Source organism: Rhinoraja longicauda, chromosome 22 (assembly GCF_053455715.1).
Source record: "Rhinoraja longicauda isolate Sanriku21f chromosome 22, sRhiLon1.1, whole genome shotgun sequence".
In the NCBI taxonomy this organism is placed as follows: Eukaryota; Metazoa; Chordata; class Chondrichthyes; order Rajiformes; family Arhynchobatidae; genus Rhinoraja; species Rhinoraja longicauda.
Window position 1 is genome coordinate 31104048 of NC_135974.1, and position 21894 is coordinate 31125941.

At 44.5% G+C, this 21894-nt stretch overlaps 1 protein-coding gene across 3 annotated transcripts; it reads right to left on the minus strand.

The window, feature by feature from the left end:
• Nucleotides 1–70: 70 nt before the first annotated feature.
• Nucleotides 71–19301, minus strand: ttpal (tocopherol (alpha) transfer protein-like). Of its 3 annotated transcripts, none has more exons than XM_078419037.1 (5): nucleotides 19056–19301; nucleotides 15293–15770; nucleotides 12547–12740; nucleotides 12347–12457; nucleotides 71–10284 (listed from the first exon to the last, which is right to left on the minus strand). In XM_078419037.1, the coding sequence occupies exons 2-5, from the start codon at nucleotides 15759–15761 to the stop codon at nucleotides 10006–10008; spliced, it is 1053 nt and encodes a 350-aa protein (XP_078275163.1). In that variant the 5' UTR covers nucleotides 15762–15770; nucleotides 19056–19301; the 3' UTR covers nucleotides 71–10005. The 3 variants fall into 3 exon arrangements, with proteins under 3 accessions (XP_078275163.1, XP_078275162.1, XP_078275161.1); XM_078419036.1 differs by lacking the exon at nucleotides 19056–19301 and adding an exon at nucleotides 17986–18148; XM_078419035.1 differs by lacking the exon at nucleotides 19056–19301 and adding an exon at nucleotides 16644–16739.
• Between the last annotated feature and the right edge of the window lie 2593 nt (nucleotides 19302–21894).

Consider the following 21894-nt stretch of genomic DNA (forward strand, 5'->3'; position numbering starts at 1 on the left):
ATATGAACCAAAGAAAATTGAGATTGAATAATTTTATTGACAGTTTTAACATACTGTGTAATATTCTTGTAACATACAGTTTGGAAATGTCCCAATAGTATTGGGCACCAAGTTTCAATTTAGACCTGTTTAAAGTATTTTGATTGACCATGACCCAAAAACAAAATAAATTGCTTACCCAAGAAAAAGACTTCACACGTTATTCTAAATAATTCCCGTACAAAAGAGACAGTATAAAACATTAAATTATTAAAAATTTTCACCTCCAATTTTCTTCCCTGGAAGAGTTGAATCTTTGAGGATATGGATTAGATCACCCTTTATTTATGTGAATACTTTTGACAGACTGGTGTAGGAAGGAATAAGAGCCAGGTTTAATGCTGCCTCTGCTCAACATCACCTACACATTTCTAACACCTGCAGTTGGAAAGAAAGTTGGAATCCAATCTGATTTTCCACCCTAGAAAACTCAGAACAGTTTCTGGTGCCACGGATGGAATCACAAGTCAAACGGCGAAAATGCACTGTATTGCCACAATTTTAATACAACTCCATATTTAACAAAGCTAACAATTTTCAAACTTTCTAGACGGAATTACACAGTTTCAGAACATAAGACAATATGCCATCCTGACATCTGCAAAATTGTGTTTTTTTAATAGATATAAAATGTAACTTTTCCTGATTTGAGCTATATTTGAGTTTATAGAATAATAATTCTTTAGTTTGGCACAAGAATTATGATGGTCTAATATATATTAAAGATATATGGTATCAAAGACCTGACTGCTCACAAGAAATCATAGAAACAGGTGCCTACTGACTCACTAACTTGGCACTTCTCAAATATTTCCACTTTCTAGAAATCAGAATTCTGTATGCAGAGAGTTTATCTACTTACATTCATGATCTTTACCTTCCCCAGTCAAGTAGAGCCCTAATATGCCATTGGGATCTGACGTGTACTGAATTTGAAAAGGAACAGTGCCATATTTTTTCTGCCCACTGAAATAAGTCATTGGGTGCTATGGAGGATAAACAGAGCTTCCTTGAGCTCTACAGGAAGGTTGTGGTCTCCCAAGGTCCAGACTCCCTAAGGTTTGCCTGTTTTCTTGACAACCTTTCTTTGGTAGCTGTTTTACTCACTGAAAGCCACAAATGATCATTTGATAGTGTAAGCATTGAACAAAACTAACTTCAACAACAATTTGTACATCATATTATGTCAGTTTCCATCTCTTTGTTAAAATCTTCTCAACTCTGGGTTTATATTCAAAATGGATTAAAAGTGAGATTCTAGAATAAGAAATTAAATAGGTCATCTACAATTTAGACCCCATATTTTAAAATAAAACCCCATGCAAAAGAATTTCACTGTGCTATGCTTACGTGGCAATAAAGAACCATTGAAGTTTCATTATTGCAGTATAAAATTAACTACTAAACGAATGATAAATGGTAAACCAAATGTAGTTAATGGCACTTTCAGAAAATATAGTACATTGCCTTAAGTTTTCCTGTCAAAGACAAGCCACCGAATATCTAGAAACAAGGAACAGCAGATGCTGGTTTACCTCAGAAATTTACAAAATTCTGGAGTAACTCAGTGGGTCAGACAGTATCATTGTCAGCAGTCTGAAGAAGGGTCTCGACCCGAAACGTCACCCATTCCTTCTCTCCAGAGATGCTGCCCGTCCTACTGAGTTACTCCAGCGCTTTGTGTCTATCTTCGATTTAAACCAGCATCTGCAGTTCTTTCCCACACATCACCGGAGAACATTGTTAGATGACATTTCAGGTCGAAATCCTCCATCTGTCTGAAGAAGGGTCTTGATTCGAAACATCCCTTATGCATGTTCTCCAGTGATACTGCCTGACCCGCTGAGTTACTCCAGCATTTTGTGTCTTCCCACTCAATATCTAGCCCATTTAACACAGACAACAAACAACATGCAGGGCAGTATGGTCAAAGTTTTGCTAGTGCCTAAATTAAGCAAGTGATTTGGATTTAAGAATGTTCATCTAATTTTTATGTCATTCCTCTTCTCGGTGACCTGTTGAAATATTGGATGAAAATCAAAATCCTTCCAAACAGGGCAAATTCAAAAGATTTGTTATTTTGATTTTTTTAAATATTAACTTCTGAAGGGGTTGAACTGACAAGAACCACCATCGAAGAAGTGGCACAAATAAAAACAGACAACTTCCTACTTGGAGCAGCATACAGGAATCATGAAGTCATTATTATACCCACCGAATCTCTCTGCATTCCTGTCCTGGATTTGTTTATTCAAAGGTCCTAACAGAAGGTTATTGAGATATTGTAGAATAATAGAATGTGTTTATGCTGACAAAAGTAGATGCCAATAGCCAAGATATTTTAAAATGCCAATTAATTATAGGGAATTAACTTATCCCATCTGAAGGAGGGACTAACGTCTTGAACTTGGAGAATGAGGTAGAACATGACCTGCAGGTTCAATAACACTGATGTAGTGCTTTACTGAATACTCTCTCAACCCCCTCTTCATAACCATCCATCAAAATCAGTCTTCCATAAATCAAGTCTAATCTTGTGCTTCAGCCATGATTGAATGGCGGAGTAGACTAGATGGGCCGAATGGCTTTTAATCTGCTCCTATAACCTATCGACTTCAAGAAGTACATCAAATAACAGACAACAGGCTTCTATAATTGTAATTACAGTGTAAAAATAATTATTAAAATACCAATTCTCAATTTTGGACATAAAATTCGTTCCTACTTTGATAAATGTAACAGCTCCTGGAATACAGGTGATAGATACTACATTAGGTTGTGGGGACTCGGGAATTATGAAACTAAAAACAACTTTGAGACTTAATTGTGCAAAACTCGCCAAATGGGAGCAATCAATGGGCTTCACACTTTATTACCTAAAATATGAAAAACCTGAACTAGGATTAGCTCAATCCAAGACACAAATGATTTCACAACACACTTTAAAACCCTTGCCTTTTGAGCTTTTTTCAATACAATAAATGTCTGAAATTCTGACAATATTAGTTGAACTGATGACAACCCTAAATCTTTTTTTACATATTGCACACATTATGTATTTGGTGTAGGAAGGAACTGCAGATGCTGGTTTCAATCAAAGATAGACACAAAATGATGAGGTAACTCAGTGGGTCAGGCAGCATCTCTGGAGAGAAGGAATGGGTGACATTTCGGGTCGGATGAAGAAGGGTCTCGAAATGTCACCCATTCCTTCTCCCCAGAGATGCTGCCTGTCCCACTGAGTTACTCCAGCATTTTGTGTCTATCTTATGTATTTGGTCATTTGCAATGGAATTACAGATGCCCATCTTTTATGCCCATCCAATTCATTTCTTTCAGTAGTTGTTCTATTTAATCATGAGGAAGATTAAAGGTAATAATTTGATCCAGTTTATACCCTTCCTACTTGAGTGCCAACATTATAATAAAATATGGTATAATGACAAAAGCTGACTAAACCATTATATTCTCACTTGTTATATAATCTGCAAATCGCACATTAGGCATTATCTTTGGTCTAAAAACGTTAATTATACTTCCAAAAACTTGGGGTAAATTAACTACTTTTGTTAAATTATCAGGTAATGAATAAAAAGAGACAAGAAAAACCCTCGTGCCAATTCAGTTGGTAGTTTTTATAATGATACTGCTGATTCTGAAGAAGGGTCTCGACCCGAAACGACACCCATTCCTTCTCTCCAGAGATGTTGCCTGTTCCACTGAGTTACTCCAGCATTTTGTGTCGACCTGCTGATTCTGTATATTACTGAAGGCTTTCTCAGAAGTTTAAAGTGATTTGGCACACGACAAAATACTCTTAACTTTCTTGAACAACCTGCACAAACCCGATCTTCCCTCAGCAATTGACCACTATGCCCCACTTCTTGCACTTCCTTGGGCTTGTTTTCAATTGTGTATTTTTGCACTAATGCCCAGCTTTTTTTGCACAGTATTTATTTCACTGTTGTAGAATTTGTGTTGTCTAATTTCCTTACTCTCTGATGCTGATGCAAGCAGGATTTTCATTACACTATACTTGTGCAGAAACAATAAACTAAACTTGATTTCACTACTGTGATACTCCAGAGGCCTGCCTTTAACAATCCTAAATATATTGTCTCGCCAGATACAGATGGAAGAGATAGTTAGAGCAGAACTTCACTGTTTTATTTGATAATACTTCCTCAATTTCTGAGAAATCTAGGAGCATGTTTTATTATTCATCTAGATTGAGCACAACTGACTGTATCGCAAACGAAAGAATGTTACGTGCTGTTGAACTTTTCTCTTTAGTATAATCTTGAAAGGATCACTTCTGGTCATAGGGAGAAAAGATAAGGAGCTGCATTTTATTCAATTATTGCAATTGTTTTCATAGAAAATATTTAGTGTCTTTGGAAATAATTAAAGATTCTTGCTCATTATAGTGACTTCTGTTAAATTTTGTACATTTACAGTATACCTCAGGTAGACAATTATTCATAAATACTGTACTTCCCAGCATATCATTAAAGCTCAGAGCAACAATGTAAAATTATAGTTTATCGTTACTGAGTAAATGCTTTGAATACTAATGTTCTAACAAGAACTGCAGATGCTGGTGTACCAAAGAAAGACACAAATGCTGGAGTAACTCAGCGGGTCAGGCAGCATTTCTGGGGAACATGGATAGGTGATGTTTTGGGTCGGGACCCTTCTTCAATCAAAAGAAATACCCCCCCAGTCTGAACAACCCAAAACGTCACATATCCATGTTCACCAGAGATGCTGCCTGAGTTAGTCCGTCATTTTGTGTCTCTCTTTGAATACCAATATTTTCTTTGATTTTATCCCTTCCATGTAACACTTAACAATAAGAGATTTTGGTTGTTGAAAAAAAAAGTGGGTGATGGAAATATCCGAGTATTGTATTGAGGCATTCAGTTATCATAAAATTAAAAGTTAGATCTTACACTTTCTACCATGGTGAAATATCCAGCTTCTACATTCAACATTTCCCTTTGGAGAGAATGCACTAGGTGTGCACTGCCTGATGTAATGGAATAAGAATAATATTTGATTAAAATGGATAGCAAGCAAAACAAAGCTTTTCACTGTACCTCGGTACATATTGTGGTGTTATTGCAATGTGCCTTTAAGACTACACAGGTCTATTGGTAGGGGGTCATCAGAGGGTGACAGGGAGGAGCCCGGCGGAGCAGATGGCGGTTGAATAAACACTCGCGTAAAAACACAGTCGGACTCACTGTATCTTTTTAAAGAACACAACATGGTGTCAGAAGTCCTGTAGGGTGCGTGAAGTGTACTTTGAGTCGAACAACTATCGTTTGGAGCTCGTTGACGGCAAAAGAGAAAGAAGAGTGCGACATGCAAGACGACAACGCACAGAGAGCCCCGGTAGGACCAAATGCTACATTTAGCATCCAGCCTCCGGAGTCCTTCGACTTTTCAAAGCCGCAAGAGTGGGCCAAATGATTGAGAGTACTGATTGAGAGTGATCAGCCATGATCGCATTGAATGGCGGTGCTGGCTCGAAGGGCTGAATGGCCTACTCCTGCACCTATTGTCTATTGTCTATAAATGGATACGGAGGTTCGAAAGGTTCCATCTGGCAAGTAACTTGAATGCCAGCTCCGAAGATAATCAAGTTAACACGCTGATTTATTGCATGGGAGATGATGCGGACGATGTTCTGCGCGGGTTAAACCTGACAGTAGCACAAAGCGGAACGCACATAAGGGTGCGCGATGGCTTCCAACGATTTTTCATAGTAAAGAAAAATATAATCTATGAGCGTGCCAAGTTCAACATGCGCAGGCAGGGAGAACATGAAACAGTGGATGCCTTTGTCACTGCGTTATATGCGCTGGCAGAGCACTGTAACTACGGGGTGCTACACGACGAGCTGATACGCGACAGGCTTGTTGTCGGACTGATGGATAAGCGGCTGTCCGAACGTATGCAGCTTGACGCAGAATTGTCGCTCGAAAAGGCCGTCAATATGGCGAGGCAGAGTGAGGAGGTGAAACGGCAACAATCTTCTCTGCGAGGTGACACCAGGACAGAGACAAGTGATGCTAAATCTGTGGACAGAGTGTATAAGAGCAGTAGTAAAGGTGCCAAAAACAAACCTCACCAGGCTTATGGCCACCAACTCAAAACACACAGCGCCCAACACAGCAGGGGGAAAAGTGTACAGTGCCATAAATGTGGCAGCTCTCCGTCCCATCCAAGGCAGGATTGCCCGGCAAAGGATGCCATTTATGTGGGAGAAAGGGACATTACAAGCGTGTGTGTAGATCACCCAAAACCGTGCAGGAAGTTGAAGAGGACGAGGATGTTATGTTCCTAGGCAGCGTCACAGCCGATGGAGAGCCATGGATGGTAAACATCGACATAAATGATAAAAACGTGTCATTCAAAATTGACACCGGCGCCGATGTTACAGTCCTACCCCACACCGTGTTTAAAGAGATCTATAGAGACAGCGATCCACCTACCCTCCGTAAAGCAACCAAGCCACTGCTGGGACCCGGGAGGAGTCCACTAGAAGTTGTGGGCGTCGCTGGGCTGTTCCTGGTGAAAGGAGAGAAAAGGGTGATGGAGGATGTGTACGTCACACGACACCTGCACACTGTATTGCTGGGGAGGCCTGCTATCGGCAAGCTGGAGCTTGTGGTTCGGCTAGACAGCATCACCATAGAGACACTTAAGACTAGCTACCCGAAGCTATGCAGCGGTCTCGGGGAGGTACGACAGCAGTATGCCATCAAGCTGAAACCAGGGGCCCAACCGTTCTCATTGAAGACACCCAGAAGGATTCCGTTGCCGCTGATGGGTAAAGTCGAGCGAGAACTGTCCCGCATGGAAGGCCTGGGGGTGATCACCAGGGTTGAAGAGCCTACTGACTGGTGTTCAGGCATGATGGTGGTGCCGAAAAAGACAGGAGCCGTACGCATATGCGTCGATCTCACTAACCTCAACGAGTCGGTGTGTCGAGAAAAGTACATCCTGCCATCGGTGGAGGAAACACTGGGGATGCTGGCTGGAGCCAGAATATTCAGCAAGTTGGATGCCAACACGGGGTTTTGGCAAATACCCCTGACCGAAGACTCAGCAAAATACACAATATTCATCACACCCTTCGGTCGTTACTACTTCAAGCGGCTGCCCTTCGGCATTGCCTCTGCCCCCGAACACTTTCAAAATAGGATGGTGTCAGAGGTCACAGAGGGACTCGAGGGAATCGTCTGCCACATGGATGATGTACTGGTCTGGGGCCAAACACGAGAGGAGCATGACGCTCGTCTGCATACTGTGCTGGCGAGGATCCAAAAGGCGGGCATTACGCTTAACATTGACAAATGTGACCTGTCGAAGGAAGAGGTGACCTTTCTTGGTCATGTCCTCTCCTCCAGTGGCATTAGTCCTGACCCGAGCAAGACTGAGGCTGTAAGGAAGATGGAGGAGCCGACCAATGTGAGTGAGCTGAGGAGCTTTCTCGGAATGGTTAACCAGCTGGGGAAGTTCATCCCGCAACTAGCAGAGAGAGACAAGGCTCTGCGAGACCTCCTGTCAAAGAGGAACTGCTGGCTGTGGGGCGTCGACCAGGCAAGAGCGTTTCAAGATTTGAAAAATGCACTGGTATCCCCACCTGTACTAGCCATGTACGACACGAACCGTGAATGCAAAGTCTCAGCAGACGCGTCATCTTACGGCCTGGGAAGTGTACTTCTCCAAAAATGGGATGAGGAGTGGAGACCGGTAGCCTACGTGTCGCGATCTCCCACACAAACGGAGCAGAGATACGCGCAGGTGGAGAAAGAGGCCTTGGGCCTGACCTGGGCTTGTGAAAGGTTCCGCAACTTTCTCATCGGTAAACACTTCCAGATGGAGACGGATCATAAGCCTCTCCTGAGTCTGCTGGGGTCACAGGCACTGGATGCTCTCCCTCCACGGATTCAGCGTTTCCGGATGCGCCTCATGCGCTATTCTTACTCCATTTCTCATGTGCCAGGAAAGTGTCTGTGGACAGCTGATACGCTGTCGCGTGCCCCTGTGAAAATGGGGGAAACGCCTGACGAAAAGGGGTTGTGTGGAAGGAAAAGGAGAAGAGAATCAGAGATGCACAACGGTACAACCTGCGGCATCGTGCCGACAGGCTCTTTCCCGGACAAGAAGTGTGGGTCACGGATCAAGGCGAAGCTGGAGCTGTGATCGGCAGCCACACCGCCCCCCGCTCTTACATCGTGGAGGGACCTCACGGGACGGTCAGGCGAAACCGTCGCCATCTAATTCCCCTGAAACCCTTGCCAGACCAGAGTGGGGGTGGTATGAAAGAGCAACTCCCAGGTTGCATTCCAGAGCAGACCAAAAGAGAACATTCCAGAGCAGAGCTCAGCAGAACCACCAAAAGAGAACATTCCAGAACTGCCATCCACTCCCAGAACCAGGTTTGGGAGAAGAGTGGTGAGACCAGATAGGTTGAACTATAAGTGGAAAAAAAAAGAGAGTTTCTAAAGAAAAATGTTTTTCTAATTTAGTGAAAAGGGTAAAATCCTTTTCACTAAGACAATGTGTTTACATGTACTTATGTTGAATTAATTTAGTTCAGATAGGAACAGACCTTCCAGCTAAAGAGGCAGAAGAATCCTCTAAGGTCTGGTGAATCAACCGCAGTCTACCGATTGATTCTAGAAAGGGGAGATGTGGTGTTATTGCAATGTGCCTTTAAGACTACACAGGTCTATTGGTAGGGGGTCATCAGAGGGCGACATGGAGGAGCCCGGGGGAGCAGATGGCGGTTGAATAAACACTCGCGTAAAAACAGTTGGACTCACTGTATCTTTTTAAAGAACACAACACATATGACAATAGTCAACTTAAACCGAAGACATGGAATTGGGATCAGGTGGCTCTGACTGAGACCATATATCTGCCTTTTTGGCTGTGTGTTTCTATGATAAATGATGGCAAAAGATGGACAAGCATTGCTAAATTCCACACATGTTTGGACAGCCCAGCAGCGAAAGGCTTTGTAAAAATTGGCCATTACAAACTGTCAAAAACATGAGAGAATCTGTAGAGGGCTAGGCTCGTTATAATTCTCTCTCACCTGCAGCAACTTCAATATGCCCAATTTCTCTGAACAGAACTGTATGTGAGAAACTGAAGACAATAGAGTCTCTTCAATGTCTGAAACAATTACTTATTCTAAGTTTGGAGATTAGTTCATTTTACTTTTGAGATACAGCGTGGAGACAGGCCCTTCGGTCCACCGAGTCCGCACCGACCAGTGATCCCCGCACATTAACGCTATCTTAAACACACTAGGGACAATTTACATTTATACCACGCCAATTAACCTAAAAAACCTGTACGTCCTTGGTGAGTGGGAGGAAACCGAAGATCTCGGAGAAAACCCACGCGGTCACGGGGAGAACGTACAAACTTCATGCAGAAAGCACCCTTAGTCGGGATCGAACCCGGGTCTCTGGCACTACAAGTGCTGTAAGGCAGCAACTCTACCGCTGTGCCACCGTGCCGCCCTTTAGAGATTAGAGAGATACAGCATGGAAACAGGCTCTTCAGCCCATCGAGTCCATGCCGACCATCGGTCACAGTTCACACTAGTTCAACGTTATCCCACTTTCTCACCCACTCAATGAGTCAACGCAATGACACTTTATTGTCACATGTTCCTAGGGGGCAGTGAAATGCTTTGTTTTGCATACAACCCGGTAAAATCACATAGCAGACCCCCACCCAGGCAATACAATACTTTCCCGACAAAGTTACAGAAGTTCACCGAACTTTCCCATCTACTGCCTGCCACCGGACTTGGAAGCAGCCGTCCTCTCCACCGGCTGCACCACTGTGGCCAAGGCATCTAAACTTGTATAAATACTCCACCACCAAACAGAAAAAAAAAGACAACCTTTGAGGGGAAAGTACCAATCAGTCTTGTTAATAACAGTAATACAACTGCGACCTCACTCCCCTGAAGGAATCATCACACTGTTGGCCTGATTGTTCGGTCGGTCCGTCCGCATGCTGAGTGTGTGAATTATCTGTCGGCGAGCACGTCTGGCAAAATTCGGCCACAAATTCCTCCTCAAAAGCCAGCAGTGACTCGGCCCAGGCCGTGGTGTTGAGTTTTCCCATTGTACCTCCGTACTCCTCAGGAAGGATGCTGGGTGGAATATCCTTGTGAAGAGAGCTCAGGTCTGACCCGTGAAGAACAAACTAAAATGGAAGGAAAATAAACCCGAGTCTTTATGAAGAAATACAAATGACTGCATGCTGAACAATTCTAAATTTGGGGGGGGGGGAAAAAAACCCGGCTCTGAAACAGACAACAAAATCAATCTTCCAATAATCAAGATGAAAAGGTAGAAAGAAATAGGCTTCCAAAATTACGGGTAGAATTATTTGAAGGTGGGAAGGCAAGACAACTCTGAATGGAGAGACAAGTGGAATCTGAAATACGTGAAGGAAAGAGACCAATTGAAAACAAATGGTCAAAAGCAGATACTATAACAACATAATTATTTTTTGGGCCAGGTGAATACTTAATTAAAAACTCAGTTGTCCAGTTAGAAGGAATATGTATGTGAAACAAACTGAGGCATCAGCCTTCCAAAATCATTTATTTCCTATTTTATCGATAATGGGAATTAAGAGGGAAAATGATTTGGAGAGTGGAGGGGGGAGAGGGGGGAAGGAGGAGAGGGGGGAAGGGGGGGGGGAGGGGGAGAGAGGGGGGGGGAAGGGGGAGAGAGAAGGGGAGAGGGAGAAGGGGGAGAGGGAGAGAGAAGGGGGAGAGAAATTCTAAGAGAAAGGAAGCAGAAAGAGAGAGCAAAAGACAATGTGTAGAAAACAGAATGAATGACATTGAATGAAGAAAAAAATTATGTTCCCATAATTGCACTAAGCATTAAATAAAATAAGATTAGATCTTTAGAATTTGAAAACAAAATAATATTCTCAGGATAAAGTCCTTTCACATGTATTGTCGACTACCAAGGACACTGCTGAGTTAAGCTGGAAGCAGACTTAGCGAAACCTGATAACCAGCTGGCCTTCCCAATTGGCCTTCAAGTGTCTGAGAACTAACAGATAGGGAAAGAAATGATGGAGGGTTGTGTCTCTGTGTATTTTACGCATGTTCCCCTGTAATTGCACGTCAGATGATGGATGTACAGTCATTAAATAAGTGCTGTGAGGATTTATCGGGCCCATAAATAAAGTGTACAAATAGCTAGTTCCAGGGAGGAAACGTGATTTGGGAACTAAAGGAGATTGTGCGCGTGAGAAAGAGAGAGAGAGAATGCACGTGGGAGAGAAACAGGTGGTGGATGGGACAAGAAGACAAACTGAATGGTCCTCAAGAACAAACTATGGAAGGGGTTCAACGTCTCCAGATAATAACTGGATGTTCTACAAAGCACTTGGATGATCGTATGAACGTACCTTGTTAAAACCATTGGTCTGTGTACGAGTGCCTAGCACAATATTTCTTTCATATTGTAAACTTGCCTTTATTTCGGTAACATTCACTGCTGGCATGAATGGTACTGTCACACAAATCCTAAATGACACACGACATGCACAAAGCAATGTACAATGTGATCTTTTCGGCACAGTGGCTGAGCTGGTAGAACCACTGCCTCACAGCACTGGCTGCCTGGGTTTGATCCTGACTTCTGATGCTGTCTGTGTGGAGTTTACACGTTCCCTCTATGACAGCACATGTTTCCCTGGGGTGCTCAGTTTTGCTGGCATGTCCAAAAACATGCAGCTTGGCAAAGTCCTTCTGTTAATTTTTCCTTGCGTGCAGACGAGTGGTGGAATTGGATGGGGCTGGAGAGGGGGGGGGGGGGGGGGGAGGGGGGGGGGGGGGAGAGGAGAGGATGGAGAGAACTGGTGGGATTGGGGATAGAATAACATGGAATTAGTGTAAATATGGTGGATCGAGTCCAAATATGAGTGGACATTGTAGATGTAGACTCAGTGGGTCAAAGGACCTGTTTCAATTGTATGTTACTAGACTGACTAGACAGACAATGAACTGCAGATGCTGGCTTACAAAAAAAAAGCCACAAAATGCTGGTGTAGCTCAGTTGGAGTGCTGGAGCAGCTGATGCTTCCTGACCCACACTGAGTTACTCCAGCACCTTGCGTCTTTTTTAAAAGACTATCTAGAATGCTCTTAGATAATAATAATGTGCAGAGTATTCAAATGTCTTGATAAAACACGCATTAAATTCAACAACAGTGAAACAAGAAGTTGATTTAAGGAACCTACCCTTTCCGTCATTTTCTCCTTTAGAAAAGGCTTTATGATGGCAAAAATCCCCTTGAAGATTATGGGCTCATTGATGATGTTGACGGTTTTTATCCTCATTGGAAATCCATCCTGTGGGAAGAATTTACAGGTGACGATAATAATGTATTTTCAGCCTCGGAGAAGCTATGGGTGCCTGGAAAGAATACATCTCTATTTACCTGAAGAATTCCAATGACCTTCTTGGCCATAAAGGGGCCAAGTTGAGCAGCCTGGGACAAGGCAACTCCACTGTAGTCCGCAAGAATGACTATTCCGTTCACCTGATTCTCTTCTGCCTGAACAAGCTTCTCTAATGTTATGTAAATGGCACGGATGTTTTCAGTTATGGGATAATCAGTTATTTTCCATCTTCCTGGAAAGATTAGAACACGGACTTTTAGTAACAGTTCGCGTTGCAGTAAAACACAGTTTCCCTTGGTTTGCCACAACACGTAACTGCAGGAACACAAGCCCACAGATATTTCTTCCATCGTTCACGTGAAAAGACAAAATTGAAGTATATCCCACAAACTCTAAATAATTCTGCGTGTCAAACACAATCGTGTAGGAAGGAACTGCAGACATGGGGTTACACCAAAGGTAGACACAAAATGCCAGAGTAACTCAGCGGGACTGGCAGCATCTCTGGAGAGAAGGAATGGGTGAAGTTTCAGCTTGCAACCGTTCTTCAGACTGAGGAAGGGTCTCGACCCGAAACATCACCCATTCCTTCTCTCAAGAGATGCTGCCTGACCCATTGAGTTATTCCAGCATCTTGTGAAATGCAATTACTTAGTATGGTCACTTGTGTTTGATGCAGTGGTCGGTACTTTATTTGTTAAATTAATTTATGGGGATGACTTTAGAGGCTGAAATAATCAATTCTTAAAGTGTATTATTGAATTCCTTAGAAGATCCAAGAAATATTCCGTGGATAAAGTGCAGCTGATCTGATAAGTAAAGGCACAATATTTGTTGCAGTCAGATGATCTGAGCATAAACACCCAAGCTGAAGTCACCGCCGAGAACGAGGATGGCCTGGACAAGGACTGACGTGAACAAAGACCCAGAACAAAGACCAAAGAAAGGCAGGCACGGTGACGCAGCGGTAGAGTTGCTGCCATAGAACGCCAGAGACCCAGGTTCGATCCTGACTATGGGTGCTGTCTGCATGGAGTTTGTATGTCCTTCCCGTAACCTGCGTGGGTTTTTTCCATGATCTTTGGCTTACTCCCACACTCCAAAGACGTACAGGTTTGTAGGTTATTTGGTTGGGTATAATTCTAAATTGTCCCCAGTGGGAGAAGGCAGGAACGGGGTACTGATTGAGAATGATCAGCCATGATCACACTGAATGGCGGTGCTGGCTCAAAGGGCCGAATGGCCTCCTCCTGCACCTATTGTCTATTGTGTGTAGGATAGTGTTAGTGCGCAGGGATTGCTGGTCGACATGGACTCAGTGGGCCGAAGGGCCTGTTTCCACGCTGTGTCTCTAAATTAAAAGTAACTGTAATATCGTCAAGCCAGTGCTATGGACAAGTAATTAACCTTTCCCCTTTGCATGTCTGTCTATCACCAGAGGGCAGAGGTTTAAAGTGAGGGATACAAGTCATGGATTCCTCTACTCCATTGTAAAGGTAAATCCTTTTATTCTGAGGCTGTGTCCTCTGGTCCTACCCCAAAAGTATGCTCATCATAAATTGGTGTAATCTCAGCCCGAGTTGATAAAAGCTACCTTGCCAAAGGAGGCATCCTACAAAACAGGGAGATGTACAGTAGGAGGACAAAGATCATGGTGAAATCGTCCTCCCGTTAAACTTGTGTTACCAAGCAAAGAGAAAAGGGAACGATAACTTCAATTAGTCGCCTCTAGATTCAGGGTTAGTGGGGACTGGGCGATTGCAAACATTCACAGACGGTTTTGATAAATAAGGCAACAACTGTGCAGTCAATTTAACCTGGGTGGTGAAACAAAAATAAATAAATCAGGGACTAAAGGGATTTGATTAGAGAGAATGTAAAGAGCTGAATAAGTATGTAGATGGAAACGGTCGACATTTGTTTAGTTTAGTTTAGAGATACAGTGGGGAAACGGGCCATTCGGCCCACTGAGTCCACACCAACCAGCGATTCCCCCCATTCACAGTACTTCCATGTTATTCCACTCGCATCCTACACACTAGGGTCAATTTACAGAAGCCAATTAACCTGCACATCGTTGGAGTGTGGGGGGAAACCGGAGCACCCGGAGAAAACCCACGCTGTCACAGGGAGAACATACAAACTCTGTACAGACAGCAACCGTAGTCAGGATTGAACCCGGGTCTCTGGCACTGTCAGACAACAACTCCATCGTTGTGCCACCATGCCCCTGTGATGTGAATAGAGAGACTCTAAGGAGCTGAAAAAGTATGTGGATGGAACCAATAGAGATTTGATGGGCCCAATACCTCTATCAGTGTTATCACCATTATACGATTCGGTGATTTACCAGCGTGCTGCTGAAGATTTTGTACCAATTATTGAAACATCCTGTGGTCTGTAATTAATAATCCTATGTTATTAATCAGTTTTCTCCAGTTTGTGGTAATGTCTGTGAATCCTGAGTGCGGGTGTCGTCTGCACGGAGTTTGTACATTCTCCCCGTGACCTTGTGGGTTTTCTCCGGGTGCTCCGGTTTCTTCCCACACTCCAAAGACGTGCAGGTGTGTAGGTTAATTTAGCTTCGGTAAAAATTGTAAATTGCCCCTAGTGCGTGGGATAGTGCTAGTGTAAGGGGATCGCTGGTCGGCGCAGACACGGTGGGCCAAAGGGCCTGTTTCTGCGCTGAATCTCTGAACTAAACTAAACTAAAATGTAGTTGGCAATTTAACATTCAAACTTTCCTACGTATTTTTAAAAAGCTCACAGTTCTTGCCACGTTACCTGGTCGAATGACTAGGATATATCGTCCGAGCGGATCAGGACGAGGCAGCATAGTAAGAAATCCAGAATCCAGCACACGCTTTATTGCAGATGGCCTCAAGTTTGAAAACACCTCTGGCCAGGTGTTTTGGCTGGCATGGTAATTCAATAAAAGCTTCAGTGCCCTATCGTAATCAAACTTGCGAGCTCTGAGAAAGCGCAGCAAGAAGGCATCGTCCATACGGGTCTTCAAGTTCGGGGCCTCCTTCAAAATCATGTCTCTCAGGGCTTGTGCATCGCGAAGTCTCCATTCCGGTTTCTCCTGAAGTTCTTCTTGTGCCTTGGCGATCAGCTGTGGACTCAGCGTGCAAACGTATGGTGAGGCTTTGGGGGAAGCTTGCAGCTGAAGATCTGTCGGCAATGTAGAGGCATCCCCATTGCAGGAGGCATTCTCTCCTGCCTTTGGTGACTTGTTAGGATCGACCTCCATGGTACAATCCTGAAGGGACAGAGCATGTGGTCACAACGCTTGTTCATCACATTCCCCTGCACATGTCAACACATCACAATTATTGATTAAAAAACCTTCATTTTCTAATGTCTTACGGGTTGGAGCCCAGTCCATCACACAGACCAGACTCCCCACCATTGATTCCATTTACATTTCATGCTGCCTTGGAAAAACAGCCAACATAATCATAGCCTTATCCCATTCTGGTCATTCCTTCTTCTCCCTGCTCCCGTCTGGTAGAAGGTACAGAAGCTCGAAAGCACACACCACCAGACTCAGGAACAGCTTCTTCCCCTCTGTTATCAGGCTTCTGAACAGTCCTTCCATAAGCCAGGGTAGTGTCAGATTCACATCCACCCCATTTGTTTGTCTTTGGAACTAATGCGCTACAATACTGAGAACTATATTTTGCACTCTGTATCTTTCTCTTTGTTACAGTACTGGAGTTTGACTTGATTGTATTTATGTGCGATATATCGGTTTGGATAGCATGCAAAACATTGCTTTGCACTGTACCTCGGGACAGGTGGCAATATTAAACCCAATCCTGATGAATAACACCAGAAAGTTAATTATGGAATCTCCAGACCCAGTATATTTCGGGTTGGGACCCTTCTTCACACTGATTATAATATGGGGAAAAAAGCTGGAAGATTGGTGGGGACGGGTCACAGTCAGATGAGTGATAGGTGAATACAGAAGAAGAGGGTCGGTTAGCAGATGGGTGGAAAATGGGCAGAGATAAAAAAGAAGACAAAAGGCTGAGAGATAAGGAGAGAAGAGGCGTGGAATATTAGATTTCAATGACGCTTTAACTTGAAATACAACACTAAATTTCTCTCTTCAAAGCTGCCGACCGACCTGCTGAGCACTTTCCCACAGGTTTTGTTCTTTGGTTTTATATTCTTGAAGGTATTTCCTTGTTTTCATTGGCTCCCTGACCAATAGACATGACATTCCTTCAGAGCTTTGCCACACCTAGGTGATCTTCAATTCACAGCTCCTTGACTTCTCCGACACCTTATATTTCCTTCCAATTGTTTGCGAGCTTTTGTGTCACCCCACCACCAAAGCCCTGGAACATTAGAGTCACAGAGTCACACAGGACGGAAACAGGCCCTTCGGCCCAACTTGTCCCTGCCAACAGAGATGCCCCATCAAGCTCGTCCCACCTGCCCGCATTTGGCCCCCCATATTCCCCCCAAACCATTCCTATCCATGTACCTGTCCAAATGTACAGATACATGGAAGTTTCTATTCTCTCCTAAATTCTCTGTCAGAGTCATACAGCATGGAAGCAGGCCCTTCGGCCCAACTTGTCCTCACCGACCTACAGGCCCCATCTACACCAGCCCCACCTACCTGCATTTGACCCGTACGTACCCCCTTTAACTTTTCCTATCCATGTACCTGTCCAAATATCTTTTAAATGTGATATAGTGCCTGCCTCAACTATCTGGCAGCTTGTTCTATACACCCACGACCCTCTGTGTAGAAAAAGTTCCTATTAAATCTTCCTATTAGGGTTCCTATTAAATCTTTCCCATCTAAGGATAAGGGGGAAGTCTTTTAGGACCGAGATGAGAAAACATTTCTTTAGACAATAGACAATGACAATAGGTGCAGGAGTAGGCCATTCAGCCCTTCGAGCCAGCACCGCCATTCAATGCGATCATGGCTGATCACTCTCAATCAGTACCCCGTTCCTGCCTTCTCCCCATACCCCCTCACTCCGCTATCCTTAAGAGCTCTATCCAGCTCTCTCTTGAAAGCATCCAACGAACTGGCCTCCACTGCCTTCTGAGGCAGAGAATTCCACACCTTCACCACTCTCTGACTGAAAAAGTTCTTCCTCATCTCCACAGAGAGTGGCGAGTCTGTGGAATTCTCTGCCACAGAAGGTAGTTGAGGCCAGTTCATTGGCTATATTTAAGAGGGAGTTAGATGTGGCCCTTGTGGCTAAATGGATCAGGGGGTATGGAGAGAAGGCAGGCACAGGTTACTGAGCTGGATGATCAGCCATGAAACATTGAATGGCGGTGCAGGCTCGAAGGGCCGAATGGTCTACTCCTGCACCTATTTTCTATGTTTCTATGTCTCACCTGCCCCCCCCCCCCCCCCCCCCCCCCCTGGAGCACAGTGTTTACATCCAGTTTCTAAAATCTCCACCAAACCTGCTGTTCCGTCAGTTCTCCGGGCTTACCGTCTTTTATGTCTGTTCAATATTTTTTCTCCCCTCCGGACGGTACCTGCCGTTTAAACATCACGGTCACCCAGACTTCCTGATGCGGGTGAAGACATTATACCTTTGAAAGATTTCTGCACAGTTGGGCTCACTGGAAGTGCAATGCAGAACGATTGAGAGGACAGGAGAGGGAGCAGGAACACAAGGAAATGACAGGCAGTGCGTTCACTAGTGAGTTTGTTACTCAAGGCCTCTTCGTTTCTGTGACTGGTCGCTTGGTGATAATGTTAGAGGAAGCACACGCCAATGAGGCAGGGATTTTTTTTAAAGCGATATTCTGGCCGAGGGTCAGACAGTGAGCGAATGCAAGATGAAGCAATAATCGGATTACAAATGGAGTTGTTCCATTACAGAGAGTGCTGTAAATAACACACACTGGGTGTTATTTCGAAGACAGACACAAAATGCTGGAGTAACTCAGCTGGACAGGCAGGCAGCATCTCTGGAAGGAAGGAAGGAAGGAAGGGGTGACATTTCGGGTCGAGAACCCCTTCTTCAGTGTTATTTCAGTGAGAACGAGCAGTCGGTGCCGGCTCCGACACGCCGGGGTGGGAGCAGGTAGATTTGGTAACAGATTAATCAAGGTAACAAAGTAACAACGTAACAAAGGTGCCCTGTATCGGTGCGAGAGTCACATTTGATACACACGCACACATACACACAAACGCACATACACACCTACATATACACACACACAAACACACACACACACACACACACACACATATATACACACACACACACACACAAACATACGCACACACACATACACACAAACGCACATACATACACACATGCACACACAAACGCACATACACATACGCACACACACATACGCACACACACATACAAACGCACATACATACACACATGCACACACAAACGCACATACACACATACATACACATACACAATCGCACATACACACATACACATATACAAACACACACACACACAAACATACATACGCACAAACGCACACAGCCCGCTCCTCGCAACAAGACAAGTTTAAACACATCGCTACTAACCTGTCCGGTGTCTGGGGCCGGGGTTAAGTGTCCACACAGACTCCGCCGGGGGAAGAGGAAAAGGATGAACGAAGGCCGGGCTGGGGAAGTGGAGTGTGAGAGAGGAGAGGAGAGGAGAGGAGAGGAGAGAAGGGGAGGTTTGCGCCGCGCCGCTTCACCGGCGCCGCCAACAGTACATCACACACTGAGTCTGAGACAGGGGCAGGGGCCGTGGTACCAGCACTGAGCGGCCCCACCAGCACATCCCCAACACCTCTACACAGCGGCTGGGCGTCAAACCCGCCACTTGCAAACCTAATAATGAGACCCGCGGACGTAAAACGCAAACATGCCCCAGCAAGGCTGTCACTAACTACCTTGGAGTATTGTGTGCCGTTTTGGTCTCCTCATTTCAGGAAGGACATCCTTTGCTATTGAGGCAGTGCAGCTTAGGCTAATCCCAGGTTAATCGTAGGTGCAACCAGGTTAATCCCCGGGATGACAATCAATAGGTGCTGGAGTAGGCCATTCGGCCCTTCGAACCAGCACCACCATTCAAATATGATCATGGCTAGTATAAGAAAATAACTGCAGATGCTGGTACAAATCGAAGGTATTTATTTCACAAAATGCTGGAGTAACTCAGCAGGTCAGGCAGCATCTGAGGAGAGAAGGAATGGGTGACGTTTCAGGTCAAGATCAGACTGAAGAAGGGTCTCGACCCGAAACGTCACCCATTCCTTCTCTCCCGAGATGCTGCCTGACCTGCTGAGTTACTCCAGCATTTTGTGAATAAATACCTTCAATGTGATCATGGCTGATCATTCTCAAACAGTAGACATTACCCCGTTCCTGCCTTCTCCCCATACCCCCTGGGGCAGGAGGAGGGACTGTCATATGAGGAAAGACTGGAAAGACTGGAATTCACTGGAATTTAGAAGGATGAGAGGGGATCTTATAGGAACATATAATTTTTTTAAAGGACTGGGCAAGCTAGATGCAGGAAAAATGTTCCCAATGTTGGGGGAGTCCAGAACCAGGGGACACACAGTCTAAGAATAAAGGGGAGGCCATTTAAAACTGAGATGAGAAAAAAAAACGTTTTCACCCAGAGAGTTGTGAATTTGTGGAATTCTCTGCCACAGAAGGCAACAGAGGCCAATTCACTGGATGAATTTAAAAGAGAGTTCGATAAAGCTCTAGGGGCTAGTGGAATCAAGGGATATGGGGAGAAGGCAGGCACGGGTTACTGATTGTGGATGATCAGCCATGATTCCAATGAATGGCGGTGCTGGCTCGAAGGGCCAAATGGCCTCCTCCTGCACTTATTTTCTATGTTTCTGTGTTTACCTGCCTTTCTCATAGCAAGGGCGAGCTTTTATTGGAAAGATTTAGCTTATTTAGTTTTAGTTTTAGTTTATTTAGGCAGTTTATAAACCCATTAAAACCACAGAAACAATGTTCATTTTCACATAAATGTCTCAGGTTTTTTAAAAAGAAAATAGAACAGTATAGCAAAGGATAGACACAAAGTGCTGGAGAAACTCAACAGGCCCGGCAGCATCTCTGGAGAAAAGTGGAATAGGTGATGTTTTGGGTCGAGACCATTCTTCAGACAGCACAGCACAGGAACAGGCCCTTCAGCCCTAACTTGCCAATAAAAGATTTTCACTGTATCTCGTGACTATAATTAAACTAAACTAAAGGTCATAAGTATAGGAGTAGAATTAGGCCATTTGGCCCATCAAGTCTACTCCGCCATTCAATTGTGGCTGATCTATAAGTCCCCCCTAACCCCATTCTCCTGCCTTCTCCCCATAATCTCATAACCCCATTATCTCATAACCCCATAAAACAGGGGTTACTTGAATGTCAAGACCAATTCTTATCTGCCTGCACATAATCCACACCGCTCTATATCCATATGCTTATATCTGCATACCCATATGCTTTCCCCTCTCCCCTGACTCTGTCTGAAGAAGGGTCTCAACCCAAATCGTCACCTGTAGTATAAGAAAATAACTGCAGATGCTGGTACAAATCGATTTATTCACAAAATGCTGGAGTAACTCAGCAGGTCAGGCAGCATCTCGGGAGAGAAGGAATGGGTGACGTTTCGGGTCGAGACCCTTCTCGTCACCTATTCCTTTTCTCCAGAGGTGCTGCCTGACCCGCTGAGTTACTCCAGGATTTTGTGCTTATCCTAAAGCCTATTAAATGTCACTGTCGAACCTGCTTCCACCACCACCCCTGGCAAAACATTCCAGGCACTCACCGCCCTCTGTGTAAAAACCTTGTCCCGCACATCTCCTTTAAACTGCTCCCAAGATGAGGCTTTCCGCACAAGAACATTCGAGATGCCCTCGTTCTTTCGGGAACATGCGTTCCCCCCTTCTGTCATAGATGGGTCCCTCATACGTGTCTCCGTTCTGTGTCCCGTAGTTCAGCTCTCACTCCCTCTTCCCTAAGACGCACCAAGGACTGAGTTCCCCTGGTCCTCACCAATCACCCCACCAGCCTCCACATCCAACACATCATACTCTGACATTTCCATCACCTCCAATGTGATCCCGCCATCAGTCACGTCTTCCCATCTCCACCCCCCTCAATAGACAATAGACAATAGGTGCAGGAGTAGGCCATTTGGCCCTTCGAGCCAGCACCACCATTCAATGTGATCATGGCTGATCATTCTCAATCAGTACCCCGTTCCTGCCTTCTCCCCATACCACTTGACTCCGCTATCCTTAAGAGCTCTATCCAGCTCTCTCTTGAATGCATTCAGAGAATTGGGCCCCACTGCCTTCTGAGGCAGTGAATTCCACAGCTTTACAACTCTCTGACTGAAAAAGTTTTTCCT